The following is a 25,855-nucleotide window of genomic DNA, read 5'->3' as shown; positions in this document are numbered from 1 at the left end:
TGCATATCTATTATTGTCTTGTAACATGTGAAGATCATATGACTATGCACTGCATTAACATCGTGTTTACAGGTGAAAAACACAACTGACTGCAACACAAAGTTATGTGTATGGTGAGAAATCACAGTAGTACTTAGCATGCCAAATGGCTATCTCTGTATTTGAGAATATACCATGTTTCCATGGATGGAATCAACAGGTATTTATCTCTATGATGAACTCCACTCTTAAAATATACATAAAACATGCTTTATTTTTATTTTATCATGCATTGACATGTTTTAAATATGAATATCCACTACAATACTGCAACACGCTCTACCAATAACCTGGTAATTTAAAACAGAAACTTACAAAATCCACTGGATAGCACATAAACTTGCAGGACAAATGACATGGAAATAAAATTACTGTTTCAGATTTTCTTTAAGAAAGTGAAATTCTTCACTTTACACTTTATAAATAATAAACATAGCTCCAAATAATATATTCCAGTAATAAGCTGTTCTGAACTTTCAACTAGTAGATCTTTATTTTACAAGAGTTTAGCTACAACTTAATACTGAGAGAAACAAAAATTGTACATTATTTTACAACTGTCCTAAAAGTTACTGTCTCCTAGGCTTGTTTATACATTTTGCACACATGAAATATCTTAATGATTAATAACGAACTTGAGAGAAGATTTTAAAACCTCAAAGCATTGATAAAACATTCCTATTCTAACAGTTGAGTTTTTTACATGAGCCAAGTGAAGCGTAACGTAACATAATAAACTGGCATCTGAAAGAATATCTCAAATATTACTCAACTAAATGATCTTCATAATGAAAAAGATAGAATACACACAATACAACAATCCATTTTAAAATATAATGTCCATATTGGTACAAAAATGTCTGACATTTCACTCTAAATGAAAGAGGATTGTGTGAATAGACAACTAAATTCTTTTACAAAATATCATTTCATGCACTTCCAAAAAATTATTTCAAAAGTATTAAGAGTATGTGCTTATTTGTTTCTTATTCACTCTAGATATATCAACTATAATTTAATTTACTGTTTGTAGATGTAAGTTATATAAAGCTAAACTTTCACTTACTTGAAGATATAATGATTATCACATTTTAATCTAATTTTTCTCTTAAAAATAGTTGCCAAATGTATTACATTGTTTCACAAAACAATAATGGCTTTGTACAGACAAAACAAAGAAACATTGAACAATTAAAATGCTTCAAAAATTCAAAGAATATATATATTTTTTTAATTCTGCATATCACAATAGTAACATCAGCAAACCTAATGTTCATATAAGCACATACTGTCATAAGATGATGTGAACAGTGAATGTCAAAGCACAGCATAGTAAACTTCAATATGAGACTTTTGTCACCAAAATTGCACATGTATTTCAAAGTGTTAAAGGATTATATTTCTTTCTGTAATAAACTGAAAACAATGCAAAATAAGTTAAATTATGGCAAAATTGCATTATTTTAGCTACAGAATTTATCCTTTTTTCAGGAGCTAGATTTTTAAACTGATAACTTGCAATTATTGAGTACACATAAGCAATCTAACTTGTGAAAAAATTCAGTTATTGCTTCAATCAAGAAGCATTATTTAAGTGACTTAAGTCTGTTTCATTTAATTCATTATTTTAAGCTAAACTAGTTGAAAGACAATGATCTTACAAAACAAGTTATGGCACTGATTAGGTTCATGATTTCATGAAAGCCAAACAGAAAATAAAAAGTGGTTCTCATTAACCAATTTATGAAAAAAACTACTAAATCTGCTCGTCTTTAAGACTGAAACAAAGATTTCTGACCTTAAACTTTCAATATGTAAATATTGCCGAACCTAGGTTGCTGCTACGTTTTTAATGTTTTGGAACTATTTCACAATTTATTGTGCACAATTTTCAAAATAAAAGATGTTGGAAGCTGTGTTTTGACTTATTAAAATTCCTTCAGTGCTGCAGTCAGTAACAAGACCTGTTTGTTCACAGCCTGATTATACTGACCATACTTCCATTTCTAAACATGGGAATTTTTAAAGTTCATGGTATTTCTGGTTGAAACAGTACTTGTAGAAATGACTACAAATGTATGCATCAGTATTTTACCACTAAAACATCCACCCATATGAAGAAATAAGCATAAATGGGAAATAATACAGTGACATGCTCTATACACAGAATACATATAAAACTTTGAGTTAAAATGCTAAAATACAACACTTCCTGAAAAAACACCAACAAAAAAACACCAGGGACCCATTAAAATCCTTCTTCAAATAAATTGAGGGTACTGAAAAATTAAAAATCTAGGACTTAATTTTGATAAATCTTGACATGTAAACATCAAAGTGAAACGAAGTGCTTGTTTCTCGAAATAATTTAGTGTCAGGAAAAAAAAAATAGATTTGTACACTTTCATCATGAAAAATAAAACATTACTTCTATTTTCAATTTTAACATGACCAGAACCACAATTACTTTCTTTTATTTATCCTAACATTTTTAATGGACACTGTAGTTATTTTAATAAGGTAAAGAAAAAAACACACCACTGAATTAAAATCAAAATTATTTCTGTTATGTTCAAAACTATCAATAATAAGTCACAGTTAACAATAATAGTTTATCAGAAAAACACACTAACAAACTTATATTCATAGCTAAAATCACAAGATCAAAATAAACATGTGTATCTATAACTAAAACAAACCTTGCATTTCAGAAAATACAGCTATTCATATACATTTGCCATAGCTTATACTTAACAATAAAACATTAATATAGTTTAGAGCATGTTATCATTCAAACATTATGGTAAAATCTACTTGTCAAGGTATCAAAAGAGAATATGACAAACAAATATTGTTTAAAACTTTCACATGAATTAGAATATGGATCTGAACTACAAAAGAGATTGGCATCAAATCTGAGAGAGAAAAAAGAGACAGGGGTATAATGTTGGAATGCAACTACACAGTATGAGAAGGATGTTGGCTTTGACTCACAAAGGGAAATTTAATTCTTTTTCAACTTCTGACCAAGGATGTTCTTCAGTTGTTGTACTCTTTGGCAGATAAGCTTCTGGATAATTCCTTGATGCTTCAGACCAGGCAGCATCACAACTGCTAATACTAAAAATATGCAAGTAAACATTACGTAACAGAAAAAAGTTACTAAATTATATTGGTTGCATCTAACATTGGACTTTTTAATAGTAAAGCTTAACATTTTTTATCCCAAGAATGGTTCAATAAGATTCCTCTACTGTAATTTTGTGGAATACTTTTGGAACTTTTAAGAGTAATTCTGCAATCTTGTAAAAGTCTTTTAGTTTTTGTGTGAAAAGTTGAGTTTCATATATTTTACTGTGAGAATATACAGATCAATCAGTGTTTACTGCAATTTACTAATGTTATTTCATTTCCACATTGCACTTATCCTACCTTTTATATTTACACTGTCAGTCATAGGAGTTCTGCTTCTACCATTTCTGTAGTAAATTCCACAAAATGAAGTTCAAATGGCTCTGGAGGAACCAGAGAAGTATTTGTTGAAACCCATCCCAAGAGAAGTAATAATCAATCATCAAAGGCCTCAAAAATAATGTTTTGGAACACCATGTACATGAATATGGTCTTGTAAAATACAGGACATAGTTGACAAAGAGTTAACAGTACTGGTAAAGAAATAATAAGTGGGTTAGAAAGTGCAAACCTTCCCAGAAGACCAGAGCAGATTGTGCTTCTTGCAAGCATGATCATTATGAAAAGAACTCTGAGTCAACTAGTAGAAAATGGAGCATGCAACTCCTTCACTGCTGATATGTTGTATGTGTACATCTCATACCAGGTGTAATTTACAAAAAGGCCTACTGCAATAATTACACTGGCACATGGTCCTCAACTAGTAACAAACAATGCAGAATGTTTGGAGAAAAGAAGGTCTATTCTTCCAAAGCTGTGACAATCCTCTTGGAAAAATAATAGATTCCCATTGAATGGATGTATTTCATCACATTGATAAACTGAAGACAGAAAAAAAGAACCAGATGTTCAAAGATGGAAGTTACAAAACTGTGAAAGGGAGCTTGTATAGAGCCTACAACATCAGACTGAAACCTTATTCACGTAAAATACTTTCACAATTCCATAACAAGTCTCTTCCACTCAATGAGAAGTAAAATATTAACCCTAAGCTATCCTGCACTACTGAAAAGTTGAAGTACAGCAATTTGTTTTCCATAAAAGAAAAGGGTAAGCACAAAGGTTATAAATGAAAGATAAAAGGAACATAATGTTAGCTCTACCCATAAGAAACAGCTTCTTCTTGCATAAATAGGTAAACTACTATAAAAGAAAATTCCAATACTGAGCAGCACACAGGTCTAATACTTTGAGTTTCATTACAAAAAAAGATCAGAATGATGCAGAAGATGTCTCCAACCCAGTAACAAAGACACTCACAGTCTGAACTGCAAGAATCTTGGACACACTTTTTCAGCCTGGAAAGGATACTCAAGGATTGAGTAGTAAAAATGTTACTGATACAGATTAAGACTCTATTAGGAAAAGAAGATACCACTAGTAGATTATACTTCAGCAAATTGTGTGCAGAACACCCACCAATATACAAATTGTGCAATATGCACAGCACCAGAAATACATTGCAAGTAAACATTAATGTGGAAACAGCAATAAAAATTTGGAAAATGCATTTATCACTGGGTAGATATAACTAAAAACCAGTGAGTGAAATGACCATTATGTGTGAAGGATTTTATTTATTTTTAGAAGATGATTTGTCAGAAGATATAAAAATTCCAGGAATATAACAAGCTCCAAGGTTAAAGATTGAATGTGGGTGTGTAAAGGAATCAGAAGCCCTAAACACAGCACATCAGAGCAAAGGTATCTCACTCAGAAAAATGTAAACTACATCAGTCTGTTGTTTCACTGATCTTATGATGGTTACAATAAAGCTTATGCAAAAATTCTAAATGGTTCACAGAGCTTATAGGTATGATATATGTACAGGCATTGCAATGTAACAAAGTAATGACTAGCACAGAGGCATGCAATACCTTTATTTTCACAAGAATAAATACTTGTATAAAAATTACAAATTTGCAAATAGCAAACTGTAAGGCATGCAAAGGATGGAATCTTTAGAAAAAGACAAAACAGAACCCACAGTTCATAGCACTTACTGTGTATGCATAACAAAAAAAAGAAACAGAACAATATGATGCACAAGCACTTCCTACAACACTCAAAAATATCAAGTGTGGATCACTGACTCACAGCCAGTCTCAGTAAAATCAGGGCATGTAAATTCATCCATGAACAATTATACATCTATTCTTCAACAGTGTATCAAGTGTTTAAGGTTTAACTCTTTCAGGAAGGGCTCAGTCCCTGGGACTGACCTCATAACAAGTCTGTGCTTGTTATAGTTTTAATTCTGTTACACTTAAATTAGTAAGTGTACATTCACAAAATTTGGTAGATTATCAGTAACTATTATAAGGCTTTCATACTCAAAATAGAAGATTTTTTTTATTAACTCTTAAAATTTGTTAAGCAATGCTTTTTTCATGCCTTTTTTATTTTACATCACTTGCCTGACATGCAAAGTAATTTTCATTTTTGCATCAGAACATTTTAAAATTTCACATGTGAAAACCTTATATGTCCAAATAGTTTTATCACTGTTTCTCAAGAAAAAAACTATACCTTATATTACTTTAATTAACAAGTCTCTACATAAGTTCAGTCAGTTTGACTGATTTTGTAAACAACATGTAAAACTTTAGAAATGAATATAAATATTTTTTTCCTTCTAGAATGATTACAGATCATAAAATGCAAACATAAATGTTTATACTAAAGAACTTAATTCTCACAGCCTTATACATTGACCCTTCAGTCATGCCTGGCTAACATTGCAAAGATTAAAATGATGATGTGCATGTGTCTTATCCAATAAGTGACCCATCTTGGCTGTGTTTTAGTAGACTAATATTTGCTAAAATACAGTCACATTTCAATTATTATAAATGGTATAAGTATATGGTTTATTACTATTTACAAACAAGTTCTCAAATTTACTTTTCTTAAAATATAGTATAGTGAATAAAGAAATAAAGCCCATAATTATCTCTTCTAGTTATGACATTTGTACTCATTGATGCTTGTCTTAACTTGCTATTCATTAAGAAATTTAGCATATGAAGAATGTGAAAGGAAACAGATTTTTCTGAGTTTTATATAAACACACTTTAATGACCAAAAAAAAACAAAACAAAATTACTTCATCAATCCAACAGAATTCCATTATAATTTATTAATTTTAATAACTAAGCTGTACTTGTATCTAAAATAAAATAAATCACAAACAGACTAAAGATTAATCTTACTAGCATGAAGGTTTGTCTGGAAAGAAAGAGAAGCTTCTGCTATATTTGAAAATGGCCAAGAAAATCACTAAAGGGAAATTCTGAGCTATTGACTGGATATTCACAAGTAAATTCAGAAGTGCACATGAGAGACCATTTCTAAAAATGTAAAGAGGTGAGTTGTGTTTGGTTCAGTAAATATAATGATAAGTCAGCAAACAGAAAAGGTAAAACGTTTTTATTTTATATTCTAGCTTTTCAATATCAGTAATTTGAGTTCCTAATCCATACAACACTATAGACTTTGTATTTTGCCATCAGAAACATCTAATTTAAACCAGTGTTGCATTCAAGACATCAAGTGATGCCAAAAAATTGATGTTTAGGTGTGCTTGTTTGATATTTACTTTTAAGTTAAGAAATTAAATAATGTATAACATGAAAATTTGAACTATAATCTACCATTTGATAACAAACGTAAGGAGATAAATTCATAAAATAGTAGATCAATAAAATCTTAAATGTGTGTCAACAAATGCAATGACATGACCTTTGACAAATGACCTGTCTGGAAAAGGTTAAATAATGGTACAGTGTGATTATAATCATTGACTGATAGGCAGTTTCTATTAGTAGATTACATGCAACTCAACTGCAGATGGTAAATGGATAAATGTGTAGATGCATACTTACTTTTGGCTAAGTCAAAAACAGTGGTAAATGTATTTGTGTACTAACAGCTTAATATAAAGGTGACTCGTTCACACTGCAATAAATCTATATTTTTATACTTTTTTACTGCTGTAGTCATAAAAGGTTTATTTGTGTTTATTAAAGCACCTGATAGCTATACACATGGAAGGTTCTAGTCTGTAAATAGGTTATACAAAATGAGTTATCTATACTTTGCTCATTCTGGGTGTTAGTTTTATAAGCCCACTGACTTATCACTGAGCCACTGGGAACGACTTGAGTAAAGAAACATATTTTAATAATTTAAGCCTTATTAATCAAAATAAATAAATCTTTGACAGGACAAAAGAAACACAAATAAAACAATAAAATGTGGATATCCTTTAGTACAGCTTAATTTCTCATTTTTCAGTTATATCTAGCTTTCATATTATCTTAGCTTTTTTACCACAGCCTCTCACTAAGCAATGGCAAGTGTATTAACTCCTTCGATGCAATCAAGTCAAAGTGCACATTTCACAACTTCTTACAGTATTATCTACATAATTTAATTAAGTAATTTTATTATCAATGTATGTTAATAAACTTAGCAAGAAAACATAGTTGATATAACAGGTTTTATATTATCTAAGTTTTAACATGTTACTTTCAAAATGAAATAACACAAAATAATCTAAGTCTTTATGACATATCTGAGCCCTAATTTCTCCATTCAGAATTCTTCTAACTTCAGAAACAGGTTGCTGCAGTTTAAAACCAATTAGAACATAACATATAAATAACTGCAACAAGATTCTAAAAAATGTGTACATCCGATTTTCTTGATTTGTCAATAAATTTGTTAAATCTCATAGGAGTTCCTTCGACATTTCTTATTTTCAAGGCTCTATGCTAATCAAATCTATATCACTCATGGGTATGTTTACGATCAATAGAAAGAATAGATTCTCCTTTATGTAAATCTTACAATTCTATACTCAATTTTCCTCCATTAAGTAATTAATCTAATTACTCAACAAGAACTGCTTGGTTTGTATTAATTAAATTTGGTGTTCTGAGTAGTAATGATATTTTAAAACTTATTTATAGTTGACATACAAAGTTTCATGAATGATGGTCATTTTGTAACACTTTATTCTAATGACTAATATACCTTATGTGTTCTAACATACATATTCTGAAAGCTCCATGGATTGTTTTGTACAGTTAAACTTGTGAGGCTCAATAAGGCTTAAGGATAAATGTAAAAAATTTTTACTAGAATGTAATTGTTTCATTTATGCATTGAGTACTATACTTTCTTCTTTTTATACAAATTTATCTATTTACTGATACCTCTACTTTTCAATAAATACAACTAAAATGTAAAAATTACAAATTCATTGGTTTAGCATAAAACTTTGGTAAAATTAAAACATCTAAAACTGTACATGCACAAAACGAAACATGACACTTATATCATAAGCAATTTACATTAGCTCTATACGAAACAGTTCACTGTGATTCATTGCTTCAGAAGGTAAAAGGTACAGCAATAAAATATAAAAAAATAAAAGAATACAGATGGAAAAGGTTAGCAGTTGAAAACTGTTAAGTAACTCTGAACTTTCTGATCAACACTGCAGTCAGTGCAGGGTTAAGAAAGGCATTATCCATTTCATTTAATATTTTTCAAATTTTAATTTCACATTGATAAGTTCTCTACAGTTAATTTTAGGGTATAGAAAATTAGATATAACAAAGTTTTGCTATCAAAATCATTTAATATTCAATTAGGAAGTTCTGGAAATACAAAAAGGAATATTTTTATTCTTAGAATACAAATCACCTTTTACTCAGACTGACACTTCATAGGTCTCAGAAATTCACAAACAAATATACCTCATTAAAAATGTTTTCCACATAAAGACATTTAATGTGTACTAAAAAAATTTGCTAAAATTAATCTATTAATTGTACATATGATTTTAAGATGTAAGCCAACTAATTATTCTCTCTACTGTTAAGCGTATTTTATTTTAGGTAGTGTTATAAATCAAACAAAGACTATCAATATTCATGGTCTAATGCCATAGACAAACCATTTCTTAGCTGTTCTTATGACTGATTATCATTTGTAAGTATAATTGTGTGAAGTTAGTTAACAGATAGGTTAACATATTAAGGAATCTGTATGGTACATCAGTGGATTTGAAAATATACTTATAGATGTTAATAACACAGTCACCACTTATTGCATGGTAACTTTTTAAGTATATTAAGGAATCTGTATGGTACATCAGTGGATTTGAAAATATACTTATAGATGTTAATAACACAGTCACCACTTATTGCATGGTAACTTTTTACAAGCAGTATTTCAGTTTTAATAAGAAGTAATTTGGAAAACAAATATTTGTAAGTTAGCAGTTGCTTAATATAACTGGATTAACATATTCAAATGTAACATAACATTGAAAACTTAGCCTACTCAAGGTATGGTGAAGCCAGGACCTAATAATACATTAACTAAATACATGAGTATCAGCATTTACATGAAAAGAATTAAATTATTATAAAATGGATATCATTAAGAATGGCACATTTAACATCACTTAAGGTTCAAAAATAATATTAAACATTTGATAGAATTTAAGTTGCCATCAGCTACCTTTTGTTTATTTACTAAATTTATAAGACTTTTATTGGAATATGAAACTAATAAAGAACTTACCAATAAAGTAAGTGAGAAGCATACTGTCCACAACATTACCAATCCAGGCCAAAACCAACAAGATGACCAGCACACTCACAAAATACTGAAATGTAAACACATCCATGGCTAATTAGGATTGTTCTCACAGTCACTGCATTCATTATGTAGCTGTATAGTTGGATTACGAATATTATAAATTTTGTAATATTTTGTGGATAATACAAAAATTATATATTATTTTTCTTTGATTGTCCCTTCTTTTTCTTTGTAAAATTAGTGACCACAAGAAAATACACAATTTATTTTTCTACCTAATCTAAGTATCTGTGTAAGAAAAAATTTCTTTAGAGTAATTCTGAATAATTTACTTAACCTTCCATATTATTTCACCTTTTGTTCACATAAAGGAAGGGACTATAGAGGTAGAGCATGTTATACTCAAATATTTTTGGAGCCTTGCCATATCATTACACCACATTGCCATGATCTCTCATGTATCTTTAAAACAGCCTTTTTGTGTAGTTTTCATTACAAGTCTCCTCTGTAAGCCTTTCTTGTCTAAAGTACATAAATCCTAACTGCATACCATTTATGATCAGTTTGTTGAGTGAGGATGACAGTTTTCCAATCACTATTTAAACAACCCAATCACTCAGATTGTGCTGTAATTTTTAAAAATGTTTAACTGCCTATCATGATAGATAGTATTAGAATGCATTTCTCTCATCAGCTGCTTGAGGTATATGATGGTTTGATGGGATACATAAATGGAAGTTTTATCTTGGCAAACTCATACTTTGTTTGCCTTTTCTCATATGGAGATCTTTCTTAACTGTGTTTCATACTGTTGCCTAAGAGTATGTGGAAGAATTTTGCAACTTACCTTTGTGTTCATCAAACCTCATATGTTACAAAATGCAATATTTTGCTTACTAATGATAGGATAAAACTTGTTGCAGGTCTATTTTTAGATGGTCTTAGTACTCCAAGTTGATACATACTTGTTTTCTAGGCTACTAAGTACAAAGGATAACCCTCATTTTGGAAATTCTAAATTCCCAATCTAAATGCATCTTTATATGGTCTAAGTGTATGAACATTTAGGTCAGAAAAGGTTATCAGATAACCTTCCCAAAAAACAATAATTTTGGGTAGCATCATGCTATGTACAAAACATAGAGCAAAGTCAAATGTAGTTTTGATATATTACACATTCCAATTTTATGTCAGCTTTGGCTGTCCTGTGATTTTTGATTTGCATTTTCAAAATTAATTTAATATTGTAACATACTCAACTTTTGTATATTCATGTAAGGTATATTCAATAACTTATCTTAAGAACATATCATACAAGCCTAATGTAATGCAATGTTGTACAAACATATTGAAATGTTAGTACCTGTATATAACTTAATGGACTGAAATGTAAGAAAGAGACAATTACTTAGACTAAATGTCTCAAGGAACATCTTCTATAATAAAGATTACCCAAATTTTCTGAAATACTTTTTATTTAGATAAATATTTAACTTCTTTTCACATGTAAACAAAAAAAAAGCACATTTGTCCTGAAAAATTAAATATCCATATAATTAGTGTTTCACCAAAGTTAACATTTTCTTACTCTGAAAATTTATTTCTGATAGGTACCTATCACTCATCATACAATGCTATTTCAGACTTCTTTCTGCCCTCTAAGCATTGCTAAACCATTTTAACACTCAACACACCAGTTTAAATGCCTCACAAATTTTGTGCCACTTTTGAACATGTACACAGCATGTTACCATCCCACATAAATAGTACAGCATCATCTATATTGGTGCAGCTAGTTCTCTCTGATTCTCCTGCAGAATCTAAAATGAATAACACCAGCAATGAGGAAGAAGTCTGTGAGTGGAGATAAATACCTATTACAAATACATTTTCAGTGTCAGGAAACATTAATTTCTGATGTGGTCTTATCTCCTTTCACAAAAACCTAGAATCCCACAAAGTAAGCTTGTGCACATCATTTTTTCCAGCCTGTATAAGGCTCATTTCCTTCTTATGAAGTGAAGAATACACATACGAGATGCACTACATTACTCACAAAACATATATGCTCTTCACTTCACAAGAAGGAAATGAGCCTGATACAGGTTGAAAAAAAAATGATGTTCACAATCTTAATTTATTTGGAGAGGTACAATCCACAGTTTACATGAATATAATGATGGAGAAAAACATCTAGCTATGACTAAGTATCTATCCAACCTCAACCAGACACATGAGGCTTCACAACTTCTCCTTGGCATTAAGAGGGTTGAGGATCGCTCAGATGGAAAAAAGTAGAGTAACATAAACATTATGGCCATGGCATGTGATACACATACATCAACACCAACCCTACGAAAACACAGTGACTAATGTCAAGCACTGGAAATAAAAAGAGGAAATTAGAATTAGGCCCAAACTGAACAAACTCCCCAAACTATCATAGGAGCAAGTACAACATACTCAACCCAGCATTAAGTGGTCAGGTCTTTGCTTCAACTCAACTGTAAAAACAGGGCAATATTTGTAATCAGTATTAAGATCAGAAATCATAAAACACCCAACCCTGAATGCATGGAAGACAATCCAGCAACCAAATCTATGAGGACAATATAAAACATTTTTTAAACTGTAGAAACAGTGTACATACATCCTGTTGTCAGTATTATAAAGCATACAAAGTCCTCCAAACTCAGGAGCAGAAAAGGAAACCTCCTGAAATTGGAATTATTGTGAAGAAATGCCACTGCTGCAGTCAACTGTGGCAACAGGGTGGTGTAATTTAAAATCTATTATGAGGAGGATCCTGTGTAGGTTGGTTCTATCCTAATCAACATTTGGTCCACCTGAGAATAAGAATCCATGGAAAAAGGAAGGATAGAACCTGTTTATTTTACTTAAACACCTGAATATAGTTTTAAATATATATATTTAGTCATATTTAAAGTAAAATATTCCTAACACCTTTTCACATACACTCTTGCCATTGGCTTCACTGTACCGGAAATGAGATGCTTACAATAATACACAGAGAAATAAACATTTTCTGGAAAGCTAGATGACCTTCATGATTCACTACTCCCTCTATTATATACATCACTTGTTCAATTACACCACAATTCCCAAGTTTGCCCGTGAAGAAGAAAAGTCCACCTTTCAAAAGTGCTCAGGTTATAGGATTTTCATTTATTCTCCATCAGTCTTGAACCTACAATTTTTTTTACATCATGAATCTATAGTCAGTGTTATAGCCCTACCTGTATATAATGCAGGTTTGACTGTAAGCACACCTGACCAGGTAACATTTGCCACAGAGTGGGATCCCATTAGTAGTGGTAAAACAGTGTTCCTGAAAACAAAACATAAATGAAATGTCATGAAAAGACATAACCAAGTCAAAAACAGATGTGTAAAATTACCATGGGAGGGGATGATAACCACCTGAGAATGACACAGCTAGATAGTGCAGATGACAACTGATGAAGGAATAGTTCACATTTTGGCACAAATGATTTCTTTCAGTGAATGATGAAGATGAGTAGCCAAAGACAAGGTGTTATGACAAATGTTATGAGAAGATACGCTGATGAGACAGTGACTTTCGAACCTAACCAGTTAGTGTGACAGGGAAAAGATCACAAAAAACAGAAGAGTTCCAGGGAATAAAAGATGAAGAATGTGAACTCTGAAAGGAAGCAGTACATACCATATAACATTTATGGAGTGAACCTGAAAAAGGAGCTGATCAGAATCAAAATGAGCAATGGAGGGTAAAGAAACAAGAGTGAAAGCCAAACAGTTTTCCTAGGCATCAAAAGTCTTAGGGAGGAAAGACCAGTATGGACACAAGACAACATAAGAGAAATGGTAAAAGATTTTGGTAACATTAATAGTATAAATATCAAACTGACACATCCTCAAATATCCGATTAATCAGCTGTAAAGGAAAAGTTGTAGAAAAAGTGAGATATCTTGTAGAAGCATAGAATGTGACTGACCAAAATAAGGTGCCAGAAAAAATTGTATCAAATTTTCTTCACCTTGACTCTATTCAACCTCCAAAACATTGTCAGGTAGAAAATGAGAAGAAATCACTGGCTGAATGTAGCAATCTGGTTCCCTAGGAATTAACCTAGTTTTTTTTAGTAAGTAACATTGGTCTCTTTACATTTTATTCAAAAATGAAATTAGCGGATGAAATCATTTAAAATTTGACAACTATGTTCCTAAAAGTATATATTTTCAGAAAAATAAAACATTTCATTTTGGTTTTTTCTAAACTTGTTTAAAAAATTTGTTATTTAATGTAGTTATTTGCACTTGGACACTGGACAGTTCACATGTAAAGTGATATTCACAAGAAATATAAAAATACTGATTTTTACCTTTCAGCTTTTATACTTCGCTTGTATAATCTATAGAACCTACTATATGAATATTAACAGTTACTTTAAGGTTAATGTTCATATTTTATTTGGCATTTTCTCTAGAGCATTACTAACTCTAGCTATTATCATCAACATCCAGTGCAATTAAATGTTAAAAATTATGGAAAAGAAATATGTATGTACATTTTAAATCTTTACTAATTACTTTAATGACATATCTAGTGATTGACATACATAATTTCATGTCTATATCTTTTCTCTTTTAATTTATTTTCCCTCTCCTGTTCTTTATCTCTGATTATTTATGTCAATGCACATTTACAAGCACTCACAGGCAATGATGTTACATTAACTTAAGCTATTAGGTTTATTAGCCCTTCCAGAATAATATTTATTTTGCACTTGTGTCTCAAAGCTGATTTAGAGATTCAAAGTATAGAATAATTTTAAAAATAAACTTTTCAAATATAAATCTTAAAACACAAATAATACATAACTAACTAAAATATAAAAGTAAAACCTTAATGCAATCTGTCTAACAAACTAATACATATAAGGTGAGAGGTAACTACCAAACTCTACGAACACCACTCTTAACAATGAACTTACCCTTATTATTAAGGCACAAAGTACATCTGCATTGTATGGATTATGCAAGGATAATTGACCTTCAAGAGCAAAATCTCCTCTTTCTGTTGGTTATAAGCATGCCTTTCAACTTAAAACAGTCAGCCCAGCTTCTATTTTGCAATTTTATATGCCATAACTTGAACTCAGGAATGTCAAAAACTTTTTGAGGATAGTTCTTGGAACTCGTATCAAGTTACTAGTAAAGGAACTGTACAGTTTATTGCTAACACACACAAAAAATTTGTACCTCGTTTTTTCTTGTATAAGAAAGTCTAAAATTTAGTTGCTAACAGCCACTTGCATTTTGAGTGAGAGCAAATGTGACATTTTTAATTATTCTTTTTGCAATTTTATTTGGAGTAAAGATATAAAAACTTTAATAATAGAAGACTTTGGATACTAATGTACTTGGTGATGATAATTTCATTAAAATAAATTCATAGTAAAACTGGTTTAATTAATTTTTGATTTATAATTCAGTAACACTTTGTGACATTAGCAGAAAGGGATTTAAAAATGATAACAGGAGTTATAGGGTTAAGGCCTGTACCTCCTCAGCAGATAAAGTCAAACTCGATGGATGGGTAATTGTACCAGAAGCTTTGTGTTCAATAATAGGAATGTCCATTTTTGATATATTGAACTGTGAAGTCATTCTACGTTACTGTATAATTTGGTAACAATAAACAAACGAGAAAAATAAATTGAAACAGTATAAAGGTAAACACAGTAAAACTGTTAAAATGTCAACAAAGTATAATAATGAATGGTAGTTACATTAAAAAAAACATCTTAATTGTGCTGTGCCAATTAAGAAAGTGAGGACTGAGAATCAGAGGAAGGTAACTGTACTAATATAGGTGAGGGGTAGTCACATTATGTGCACGTTCAAAAGCGGTGCAAAATTTGTGGGGTACACAGACTGGTGCATGGAGCATTAAAAGTTTTCTGCAATGCTTAGAGGGCAGAAAGAAGATCAAGAGGGCAAGACCATATCAGAATTATGTTTACTGTAGCTGGTTAAAATATACTAATATTCTCTTTGCAACTGTACATGAGCATGGACCTAATTTGGCTGAAGTCCATCCTGACTGATTTGTAGTTGTCACATTTATGTGTTTCTGTTGAAAATAAATTTCATTAAACTCTACGAGTGTTGTAACACTGATTATTGGTCAGATACCTCTGATTAAGAATTAATAAGAATAAAACTTTCTTGTTGAATAGTTTTGTACAGACTGTTTATGCCTTGTGTAACTTGGAGACAATGTTTTAAGCTCTGTACTGAGTTTTTTTTTGGAACATCTAAAGCAAGATGCCAATATAATGTCTAAAACTTTATTTAAAATAATATTTTTATTGTAATCCTAAATTCAGGACTAATCAAATCAGAAAGAAAAATTCAGTAATTAAATACTATCATCCTTACAAGTTTGGGCATGGTATCTCGAAACTGAACAAAGGATGACCAGAGTTCAGAAGTTTGTTGCTTTGTCTGGATGATGGCCTTGCATATCTTGTCATGCTTGTTTTCTTGAGTCTCTGTCCTGAGAAGGTATGTACACAAAACAATGTTAATTGTAAAGACAGTCATTCATTTTAAGGATAGATCAAACCTACCTAACACAAAAACCAAGAGGCATTAATTATTCCTCAAATGTGCAAGGATACTAAACAATGATATATTTTTGCTAATTTTACCTAAACTTAAGATTCTAAGGATGATTTGAATTCCAATGGTTCCAAACTAACTTGTACAATATGATCAGCATACAGATCATATTATACAGACTGACAAACTACAGATATGTTGAGTAGAGAGCATAAATTAGGCAGTAAAACCTGTTAAAAACAATATTTACAACTGATGTCATTTACATAAAAAATAAATTAGCACGAGAATGGAACTTGTTTAAAAGTTAGGTATTATTTCATTTAGATTAACTTGTACATCTAAATTTTCCAAACGTGTGTGTGTGTACATACACATCAATTGCAGAACTTTTAGAATTATTCTAAATTTAAAAACAATAATAAAACAGTTATTAAAATGTACTGAGCACTAAATTCACACCAGACTGTTAAAACCAGATTAAATACCTTTGAAAAGTAAAGTCTGTTTAACCTTTTAAAATTAACCTTGAATTGATCAAAAGAAACTTTATGTTCCACCTGTATCTTATGAAAGTGCATGACTGAAAAGTTTGGCACAATTTTGATTTCAATCTTGTCAGCAAGCTTTTTAAACTCTAACAAGCTATTTTCCAAAGCAGTTATGAGTTGTTTCAGAACAACACATTTTATTGGGAATGCCTTAACTGTTTTGGTATGTGTTGTCTCGTACTGTTGATACATTCAATATGCAACATAAATATACACACATAAATATATATTTTGAATTTTAACTTCAAAAGAGAAACTATTTATATATTTTAGTAAAAATGATAGGAAAATAGAAGGAAATAGGATATTCACTTGACCTTACAGAATAAAAGTGAATTTGTGAGAGAATGAAAGAAAAAGATAGAAGTAGCAATGTATTTGTACATTTTGACAGAATGAACAAACACCTTACAAGTCATTCCTTACCACTTGGAAGCATCTAAGAATGTGCTACACATAATGGGTACTGCATAGTCAGCTACACATATCACAATCCCAAGCAAGGAGAAAGTGGTGAGTACCGATGGCTCGAAATACCACAGAAGACTATAAAACATACAAAATAAACATATTTATATTTGGAACTACTCTTAATATGCCAGCAACAATCAATAATGACATGGGTTAATAAGAGCTGGATAAAAAACAACATACATCTACAGTTTGGCCATATTTACTTAAAAAGTAATTTTGATTAAAGATTTTTAAATAATGGGATATCACTACTTTTTCTTCAACACATTAGAGGGTAAATTAGGATCTGGTTAGTGGTTAGGATGATGAACTGTGGCATTGTGAGAAGGAGCAGGTAAGGGTACAGAAGGGGAGGTACAGGAGACAAAATCAGCTGCAAGAGAAAAAAGTAGACTGTAGTTAACCAGAAGTGACCCAACGACTACAACTGAATAACACATAATGTTGCAAAAAATCAAGGTCATACAAAGGTCCTACAGATAAGAAGTTGGGAGAACGTGTCTGTGAAGTAAGGCATCATTATACAAAAGGTCCTAACAACAAATAAACCACATTGGCAGGTACCAAGCTGAAGACAAGTGGGTCAACGAGGATATGAAAAAGAAGAGGATGTCCCTCAGGGATTGAGGAAATGTACTGCAACAAAATCAGCACAGTAAAATGAAGATGGGAATGCAGGGAACCTGTTATCTGTAAGGGAAGTTTGGAACCTACAAAAGATAAAACATCACATACCTGAGAAATAAAATCCAAAATGGCTGAACAGAATCCACAGGTAGGATGTGGGAAGAAAGGCATGGCAAACTGCAGGGGGAAAAACTATTGGAATCATCATCAGTACATTCAGGATTGAAATGCATAAGTGTAAAAGGGGCAATAGGAGGAAAAGAAATGGAGTCAATATGATGTTAAATCTCCCCACAAGTAAATGTTGATAAAACCCATGACAGGCTGCTGTACACTGTGGCCTGAGGTATGGTTTCAGATGAATTGGATAAAACTGAAGAGGTAATGTGAATGTTGGAATGCATGCTTGAAATCACAGAAATGAGTGAAAGATTTAGTAGTAAAACATGGGTGAATAAATGCTTTCAAAATAAAAGGGAAAAATCACCAGAAATTAAATGAAATGAAACCAGAGTAACCTATTTCAAGTACATTTCTTAACTGTCAGTAAATAACAAGAACATTTAATGATAGAAACAACTCACCTTGCTTAATATGAGACAGTTATGACTGAATTTAGTAAACTGATATATTGGGTGACCTTAGAAGTCATGCATCTGGTACATATAGTTTGTACATGTACACTGTTTGAGAAAATTACAAGAAAAAAAGACCACAGCTAAATCACATTACAAATCTTATTTAAATTATTAAGTTCTAATGTGTACTTTAATATATTGTACATATAGCTAACAGTATTGATAATTCTTATTTAACAGCTTTTACATTTTAAAAGTGCTTCCACAGGTCAGGCACCTAGGATTTTGGGCTGTATGGCAGACCTTAATATACAACATCATTCCAGCATGAGCTAAAACTCTATTTTAGTATTTTGAGATTGAACTAAAATTCCACACAAAGTTTTACCAAAAAATTTACAGATTTAGTGACATTACCACAAGTTTTTGACTCCCATTGTACACAGCAGTAAACATAGAAGACACATGTATTATTGTGTTGTTGACTTACACAATCAGCTTCTTGGCTGAGATCAAGCATAGTTTGTTGTGTTCTTGGCTATTTGTTCTCATTGTTGTTCTAGGGATAATTCTCGACACCTTGATTAATGGTGCTCCACTGCTTTTAGTGCAGCTCATTTACAGTAATGCTGGACATGTTGTCTTGTAGGTTCTAGCTGAAACACACACTTCAATTGATGTAGCTGTTTCAAAAGCTTGTTCTCCAGTCTTCACTCTCTTTGAATGTCATCAACTAACACAGTAATGTAAGTACAACCTTTCTTGGAATACATTTCTCTGGCAGAGCTTGTTGCATATTGTTGGAAGATGAGAACAGTTTGTATCCTCAGATTTCTTACAAAAGTCATTTCCAACCACATTTCTAAGACCATCTGGATCTCCTGGGAGTAACATGGCAGATAGAATATTTAATTCAGTCATGCAGAACACAAGCAATCAATTGTTCTTGTCAAGAGTACTGACACTTGATGCCTTCTGTTGAGCTTATTCATTTGGAAGGTTTGATGTTGCTTTGAATTCAATACTAAAGAACTGCCAAACTGAAGAGACATTGTTCCTGTGCCCTGTTGGAGTAGTACACAACAATGCTTTACTTTCACACTTGAGTTCTTGGATGATCTGCATAGTTTCTTCAGTGTCACGAAATCCAAGGGATTGTCAGCAGTGTTACTAGACATTTCATCTTCATCATCCTACAATGAAACAGTGTAGTCGATCCTTCTTTTTTCTTTCCTCATGCCTTTAATCTGTTCTGCAGCTGTTTCCCACCTGCTTTCTGTGTCATTTTGACCTTTGTATCTACACCATTGTACCTGCATTGATATCAGGAGCATTTCTCACAAGTATTACACATACACACTTTGCATTTACAAGCCCTTTTCCACTTTTTCTGTATTAACACTGCTTTATCAGTGCAAGATTAGTACAACTTCTTCGCTGAATTTGACAGTATGTTGATATCCGTTTTGTGGCCAGCCATGGGTTTGGTTTTCACAAAAAGTGTGGCAATCACCTGCTTTTTGCCCAATCAGGTTTTGGAAAAAGTCTTAGCCAATAAACAAATGACCCAGAATGATTTGAAAAATTAGGTTCTGTAAAATTCTGGATGCCTGGCCCATGGTAGCACTGTTAAATCAAAATGTGATTTGACACCAGAAGTGGTCCCCCACTGGTACAGCAGGTCTATGGATTTACAATGCTAAAATCAGGGGTTTGATTCCTCTTGGTGGACCCAGCAGATAGCCCAATGTGGCTTTCCTATAAGACAAACACCAGGACACCAGAAGTGACATACATCTCTGTCAAACCATGTGTAATTTTATTTTGGATTGCTAAATATTTTAATACTAAGAGGATAAGTAAAATTTCTTAATATACGTTTACAAAGCTTGACATATTTTAGAAAAGTCTTACGCTATTTTAAAAAATAAAAGATACTGTTTTGTTAGCATTAAAAAATAGAACTTTCACTTTTCTTTTTATATGAATTGTTTTATCAGTTTTGACTCTTTTTTTTTTTAAAGTTTGAATTTCATACAGGTAGAACAAGAATAACCCTAGAAAGTATAGTACTTTTATGTTGACACTAGCTGTTGTAATTTTCACTTTCACAATATTGATGTGATAATGAGATCATATTTTAAAAGTTTATTGATTTTTTATATTATTTTATACTTTGAATCACTAAAACAGCTTTGATGACCTTCCAAGTACAATAAATATAGTATGTATGTGGAAAGGGGAGGGGAACAAAATGTCTTGCCAAAGTTAAAGTTACATCACCTGCTGGAGAAGAGGAAACCAAGACTGAACTGGCTAAAAAGATGCTATCAACAAAGCCTTATGAGGAATGTAAAAAATCAACCACAAAATATGCAGGACAAAACAAAGAGTAGCATACATCTACAGAAAGACAAGAAACAATCCCTGATTGTGGGCATCCACACTTAAGTCAACTGAGTGACCAGAAGAGGGGAAATTTGGTATTGAACAGAGGGGTTAAGGCATCAATCACTGTGATACCAAACTGGGAATGTATCCAATAATAGACCTGAGAATGGAGGGACCACTCTGTAGACAAAGCCCTGTCTGATTGAAAGAGTGAATCTGCCAATAAGTCATGCCCCAGGGACACAACAGGCTGTCAGATAAATCCAGTGCCAGAGAGAACAGAACAGAAAGTCCAAATGAGGAAGCAAAGGCCCTTGCTGTGAGTACAACCCTAATGATTGATAAGGGGAAACAATTTCAGAAAATTTGGAAGGAGATCACAACCAAATGATCCACAAGACAAAAGATGAAATAGAAACATGCCTGAAGGGCTGTCAAAAGCTGTAAAACACTAATGTGGAGGGTCATCTCCACAAGAAATGAAACCCTTGAGGATGTGAAGTCATCAGAGACATTCCCAATCCATAAGTGTGTTTGTTGGTGAAGAGACAGAATTCTGAAGCAGGGGAAGGAGTGTGGCAATGGAATACTGATTGTAGTGTTGGCAAGAAAAGTGAGAGAGAAATAAAGGGTTTGTGAGATTGACACACAAGGATGTGAGGGGTAAAAAACAAGGAAAAAATAGAAGTTCAGTGCCAGGCAGCCCTCAGCCCAAATCTTCAAGATGTAAGAAAAATATCTGAAAACTTCAAGTGAATAAAAAGAAGCCACATGGAGGTCACAGAAAAGAATTACCAAATGGACATATCTGTAACAATAGGGTTAAATCAAAGTTAAAACAAACTAAAAGGAAACCAAAAACAGTTAACACTGTGAAAGCTATAATTTTACTCTATTGAAAATGCATTTCCTACAGGTATACCCTCTTCTCAGAAGGTTAGCTATTCTTATTCTTTGCTGCCCTCTATATGATTAAATTATGCACTAGTACAATTCATATCAAAACAAATCTTAGGTGGGAGATATCACTAGAGGTATTTGCAAAATCCCATAGGCAGATGCTTCAAAAATAGCAATTGTGTACAAAGAGGTAAGTGAACTGTTCTGGAAGGTAGAACTTATAGAAGCTATAACTAGACCTTCACAAATGTAAAATATCTGTAAGCAATATTAAATTAATTATATGTAGGATGTTCAGAAATTATAGAAACAGACAAGCTTGTTTCCAGTATAACAATCAGAAATAACCAGTTTTTCTGCACTGTGCCAAATTCAAATTGTTTCAGAAAAGCTTTATTAGTCTTATCTTTAAATTTAAACTAAAGAAAGAATGATTTGGAATGTTAAGCTACCACTTCTAGCTAAGTTTAATAAACAAAAATACAACTTATAAATAATTAAATTCTTATTAAATAAAATTAATTTTTAAAACAATAAAATACAGATTTATTGTAATGCTTTTCTTCCAAACTTTTAAACTGCAGTGATATGCAGTTTAATGTTTTTAAAATGTCACAGAAATGAAACATTAAGTGATTACTTGCATCTAAATGATGGTTGAGAGTTTATAATTTATACTTGCCAATATGTCTAACCTTTGTTTTCAAAGTACAAAAAGTCCACTGTACTTGCATTTTATCCTATATTACAAAGCATGAGGCAGACATTTTATATCTGTGGTGGTGTAGTGTGGCGTAGTATCAACTATTTTAAAACAGAAACAGTAAGTATATAACAGTATAAGAACACCTTTCAAAACAAAGGAACCTTATATGTGTTCTTACATGAATATAACAGTGATGATACCAGTCAGAATTGCAGGGTAATATGTTTGTTCCCAGATCAGTAATGAATATAATGGTTGCAAAACCTGCTTCCATCCATCCAATTTGTTCTTTAGGTTCCTTACTTCTTCCTGACAGGCCATATCCTGTGTGCAAAAAAATATAATCAAAACTAACGAGACAATACACAATTTTTTAATTCCCAAGCACTCGTGTAACATTTAGTATTTAAAAAACTCACAAATATTTTAAAAATATTTTTAACTATTTACCATTATACAAATGTCCTAGTTTTAGAATTGTGTATTAAATAATCATCAGTGTATTTTAAATACATGTATGCTATCAAATAATTTAAAGATCAATTAATAATTAATCTATTGGCAACATTTTCATAACTTGTTTACAACTGGCTTTTCATTATTTATTTTTGAAAATATTAAAACTCATTCTAATACTCCTTTACTAAATCAAACTGCAATAACAATAAAGACTTTATGACCACAAACTTACAGAAATTAATAGTAATCATCATAAAAGCTGAAAGTACAAGATCTCAACCCAGTCTTCAACAGACAGTTACTAATAATTTTCAAAATATGATTAATATATTTTTATAACTGGATGTTTTTTTGTGTAAACAGTATTATTATGCAATAATGACACACAAAAATAGGCTCAATTTAGTATACTGATGTATATAATTTTATGAACAATATCAGAATGGGCTAGGGTGACCAGAGTTCTAAACTGAAATATCAAGACAACCCAGCTTTTGCTTATAATGCCAAGTTAGTTACTACATACCTAAAATATTTTAACATTAATTTACTTTAAATTAATTGAAATATTTCACAATTTTAACATTAGCATTGTTTCTGAAATAATTTCAACTACTATCTGGTACTAGACATGAAACAAATGAGCAAAAATAGTTAAATTATACATCCAAGTATTCACTCTGTCCAGTTCAATTTACAACAAACTAATTCATACCTGGATTCATTTAAGAATCCACAAAACTTTCAAAGTTACAACTTTTATGTTGTAACATTGCTATGAAATTTTTAGATATTTTTTTGTGAAAAATGAATAAAATGTAGAAGTTTGTTTTTTCATTAAACAGTCATAAAATGCAGTACACAACTGTGTAAAATGTGTTTCATGATAAGCAATGCTTTAAATATCTCAACATTCAAACCTGCATAGACTTAAGTTTCTCAACTCTCATAAATGGCATTTTAAAAGGGTTTGGTCCAAGGAGAGTACATGTTACAATAATGAGCAAGTCAAGTAGCCCTATTACATTCATAATTTAATATGACTAACAGTTTGAAGTCTTTATCATAAAATGAGGACTTTTCTGTGCGTTTCGAGAATTTTTCTTGAGACATTGGAATAAATTACCAAACAAATGGGACTGTCCTAGCAAAACTGAAATATCTATCACCCTTGGGTGTACAGATATGAAAATTGGTCAATTACTGATTAAGAGATGACCAATAATCATCCAGTTATTTTTAATACATGTCCAACAATTACCTAATCTTTTCATCAGCAGTCTTTGGGATGCTTATAATGCTGCAAATAACATAACAACTCATTCTATATATTTCCGCCAGTTCTTGCTAGTGGTTTGACATGAAATATAAATATAAAAATTATCAAAAAAGAACAAACAATAATGGCTACTATAGTGGTATGCACATCAATGATCCAATAATTATTTACTTTGATAGAATATTTAATGAACTGCTTATCATCATTAGAGGATTTAAATAAATACAGTGTAAAAAAAAAAAAAAACACACACACCAGAATTTGTTATAAAGTTAACATAAAAAAAAAGTTAAAGAAAAATTTCTGTTGACCATCAACATAAAAATATTATTTACAAAGTACCAACAGGTGGAAGCCCTAAATGAATTATCTAGAAGATTATATGAGATTTTTAGCTTCACTATTATTAAAGTATGTTTACATCTAGTTAACAGTATATGTTTATATGGATTTTTTCAATAAAATAATAGCTGAAGCATGAGTAATCTGCTGTTTTTTTCTCTCTCTCTCTTATTTGACATCTTCATGGATTATTTTGAAAATAAGTTTTTAAAAACTAGATGAAAAACCTGATTTTAGTTTATGATATGCTGATGACATGCCCACTTTATTTTCTGGTGAAAACTACAATAAATAGCTTCATAACAAAGTAAAACTCAGTTCATCCAAACAAACATTTCACTTATGAACTGAAATGTTATGACCAGATACCATTTCTTAATGTTTTAAGTACATGATTCCACTGGCAAGTTATACACAGATATAAAACAAACCGTGAGCCTATTTCCACACAATATACTTATACATCCTCATTCCCAGAAGGTCAACATCAACAAATTTTGTATTTGGTTAATGGCAAACATTTGTTCCAATAAAGAGGATATTCGTGATAAATTAAAATACCTGAAAAATGTTATGTTTCCCAAGGATTTAAACACATTTTCATTATTAATGAGTTTTCTCTATGTTTCGTATGTAAATTGCAATTAATCACATTTCTGAGTCAAAAAACATGCGTACAAATGCGTATTTCTAAAACAAATGGCTGTTATTGTGAAACGTCTAAATTATTATAGTAAATGTAAATTTCTTATTTCTCTCTTTTTTTGTCAGCTACACAAGAGATAACCTGTAATGTCTTCCCTTTTGTTTACATTACCAACGTTCGTATAACTATAATAATATAAACTCAAGAGTCTCATATGAAATGCGACAAATCAAAAGAAAAATTACCAGATTAGTACTCACAGTAGATTTTCGATAAATAGATTCGCTTTTTACCGTGCTTTCCACTACATCCACCATGTTGTTGTCCTCTGATAAGATCAGGTCGATAGGTCGAAAATTGTGATAATAATAAATATACATTGAAATATATATATTTATAATAATAATTTATATTCGATGCTAAGAG

At 31.3% G+C, this 25,855-nt stretch overlaps 1 protein-coding gene across 6 annotated transcripts; it reads right to left on the bottom strand.

Moving 5' to 3' along the window:
* Positions 1 to 233: 233 nt before the first annotated feature.
* LOC143225019 (ADP-ribosylation factor-like protein 6-interacting protein 1) lies at positions 234 to 25,808 on the bottom strand. Of its 6 annotated transcripts, none has more exons than XR_013013565.1 (7): positions 25,690 to 25,808; positions 22,882 to 23,027; positions 17,454 to 17,573; positions 16,294 to 16,411; positions 13,104 to 13,195; positions 9,829 to 9,913; positions 234 to 3,159 (listed from the first exon to the last, which is right to left on the bottom strand). XR_013013565.1 is itself a non-coding variant. In XM_076453663.1 (6 exons), the coding sequence occupies exons 1-6, from the start codon at positions 25,744 to 25,746 to the stop codon at positions 3,044 to 3,046; spliced, it is 642 nt and encodes a 213-aa protein (XP_076309778.1). In that variant the 5' UTR covers positions 25,747 to 25,808; the 3' UTR covers positions 234 to 3,043. The 6 variants fall into 6 exon arrangements, 4 of the variants coding, with proteins under 4 accessions (XP_076309778.1, XP_076309777.1, XP_076309781.1 ...); XR_013013564.1 differs by having other exon boundaries at positions 25,675 to 25,761; XM_076453663.1 differs by lacking the exon at positions 13,104 to 13,195.
* Positions 25,809 to 25,855: the final 47 nt, after the last annotated feature.

The sequence above is a fragment of the Tachypleus tridentatus genome, chromosome 9 (genome assembly GCF_004210375.1).
Source record: "Tachypleus tridentatus isolate NWPU-2018 chromosome 9, ASM421037v1, whole genome shotgun sequence".
Classification (NCBI taxonomy): Eukaryota; Metazoa; Arthropoda; class Merostomata; order Xiphosura; family Limulidae; genus Tachypleus; species Tachypleus tridentatus.
Note: the sequence above shows the minus strand (reverse complement) of the source record. Positions and strands in the feature narration are given on the sequence as shown.

Bases quoted from the DNA above. Each gene is read 5' to 3' on its own strand.
- LOC143225019 (XM_076453662.1), bottom strand. From the start codon at position 25,746: ATGGTGGATGTAGTGGAAAGCACGGTAAAAAGCGAATCTATTTATCGA. The intron at 17,574-22,881 runs GTAAGAACACAT...TATGTTTTATAG, and splicing joins ATCATCACTGTTATATTCAT to TCTTCTGTGGTATTTCGAGC. The intron at 16,412-17,453 runs GTAAGGAATGAC...ATACCTTCTCAG, and splicing joins TTCTTAGATGCTTCCAAGTG to GACAGAGACTCAAGAAAACA.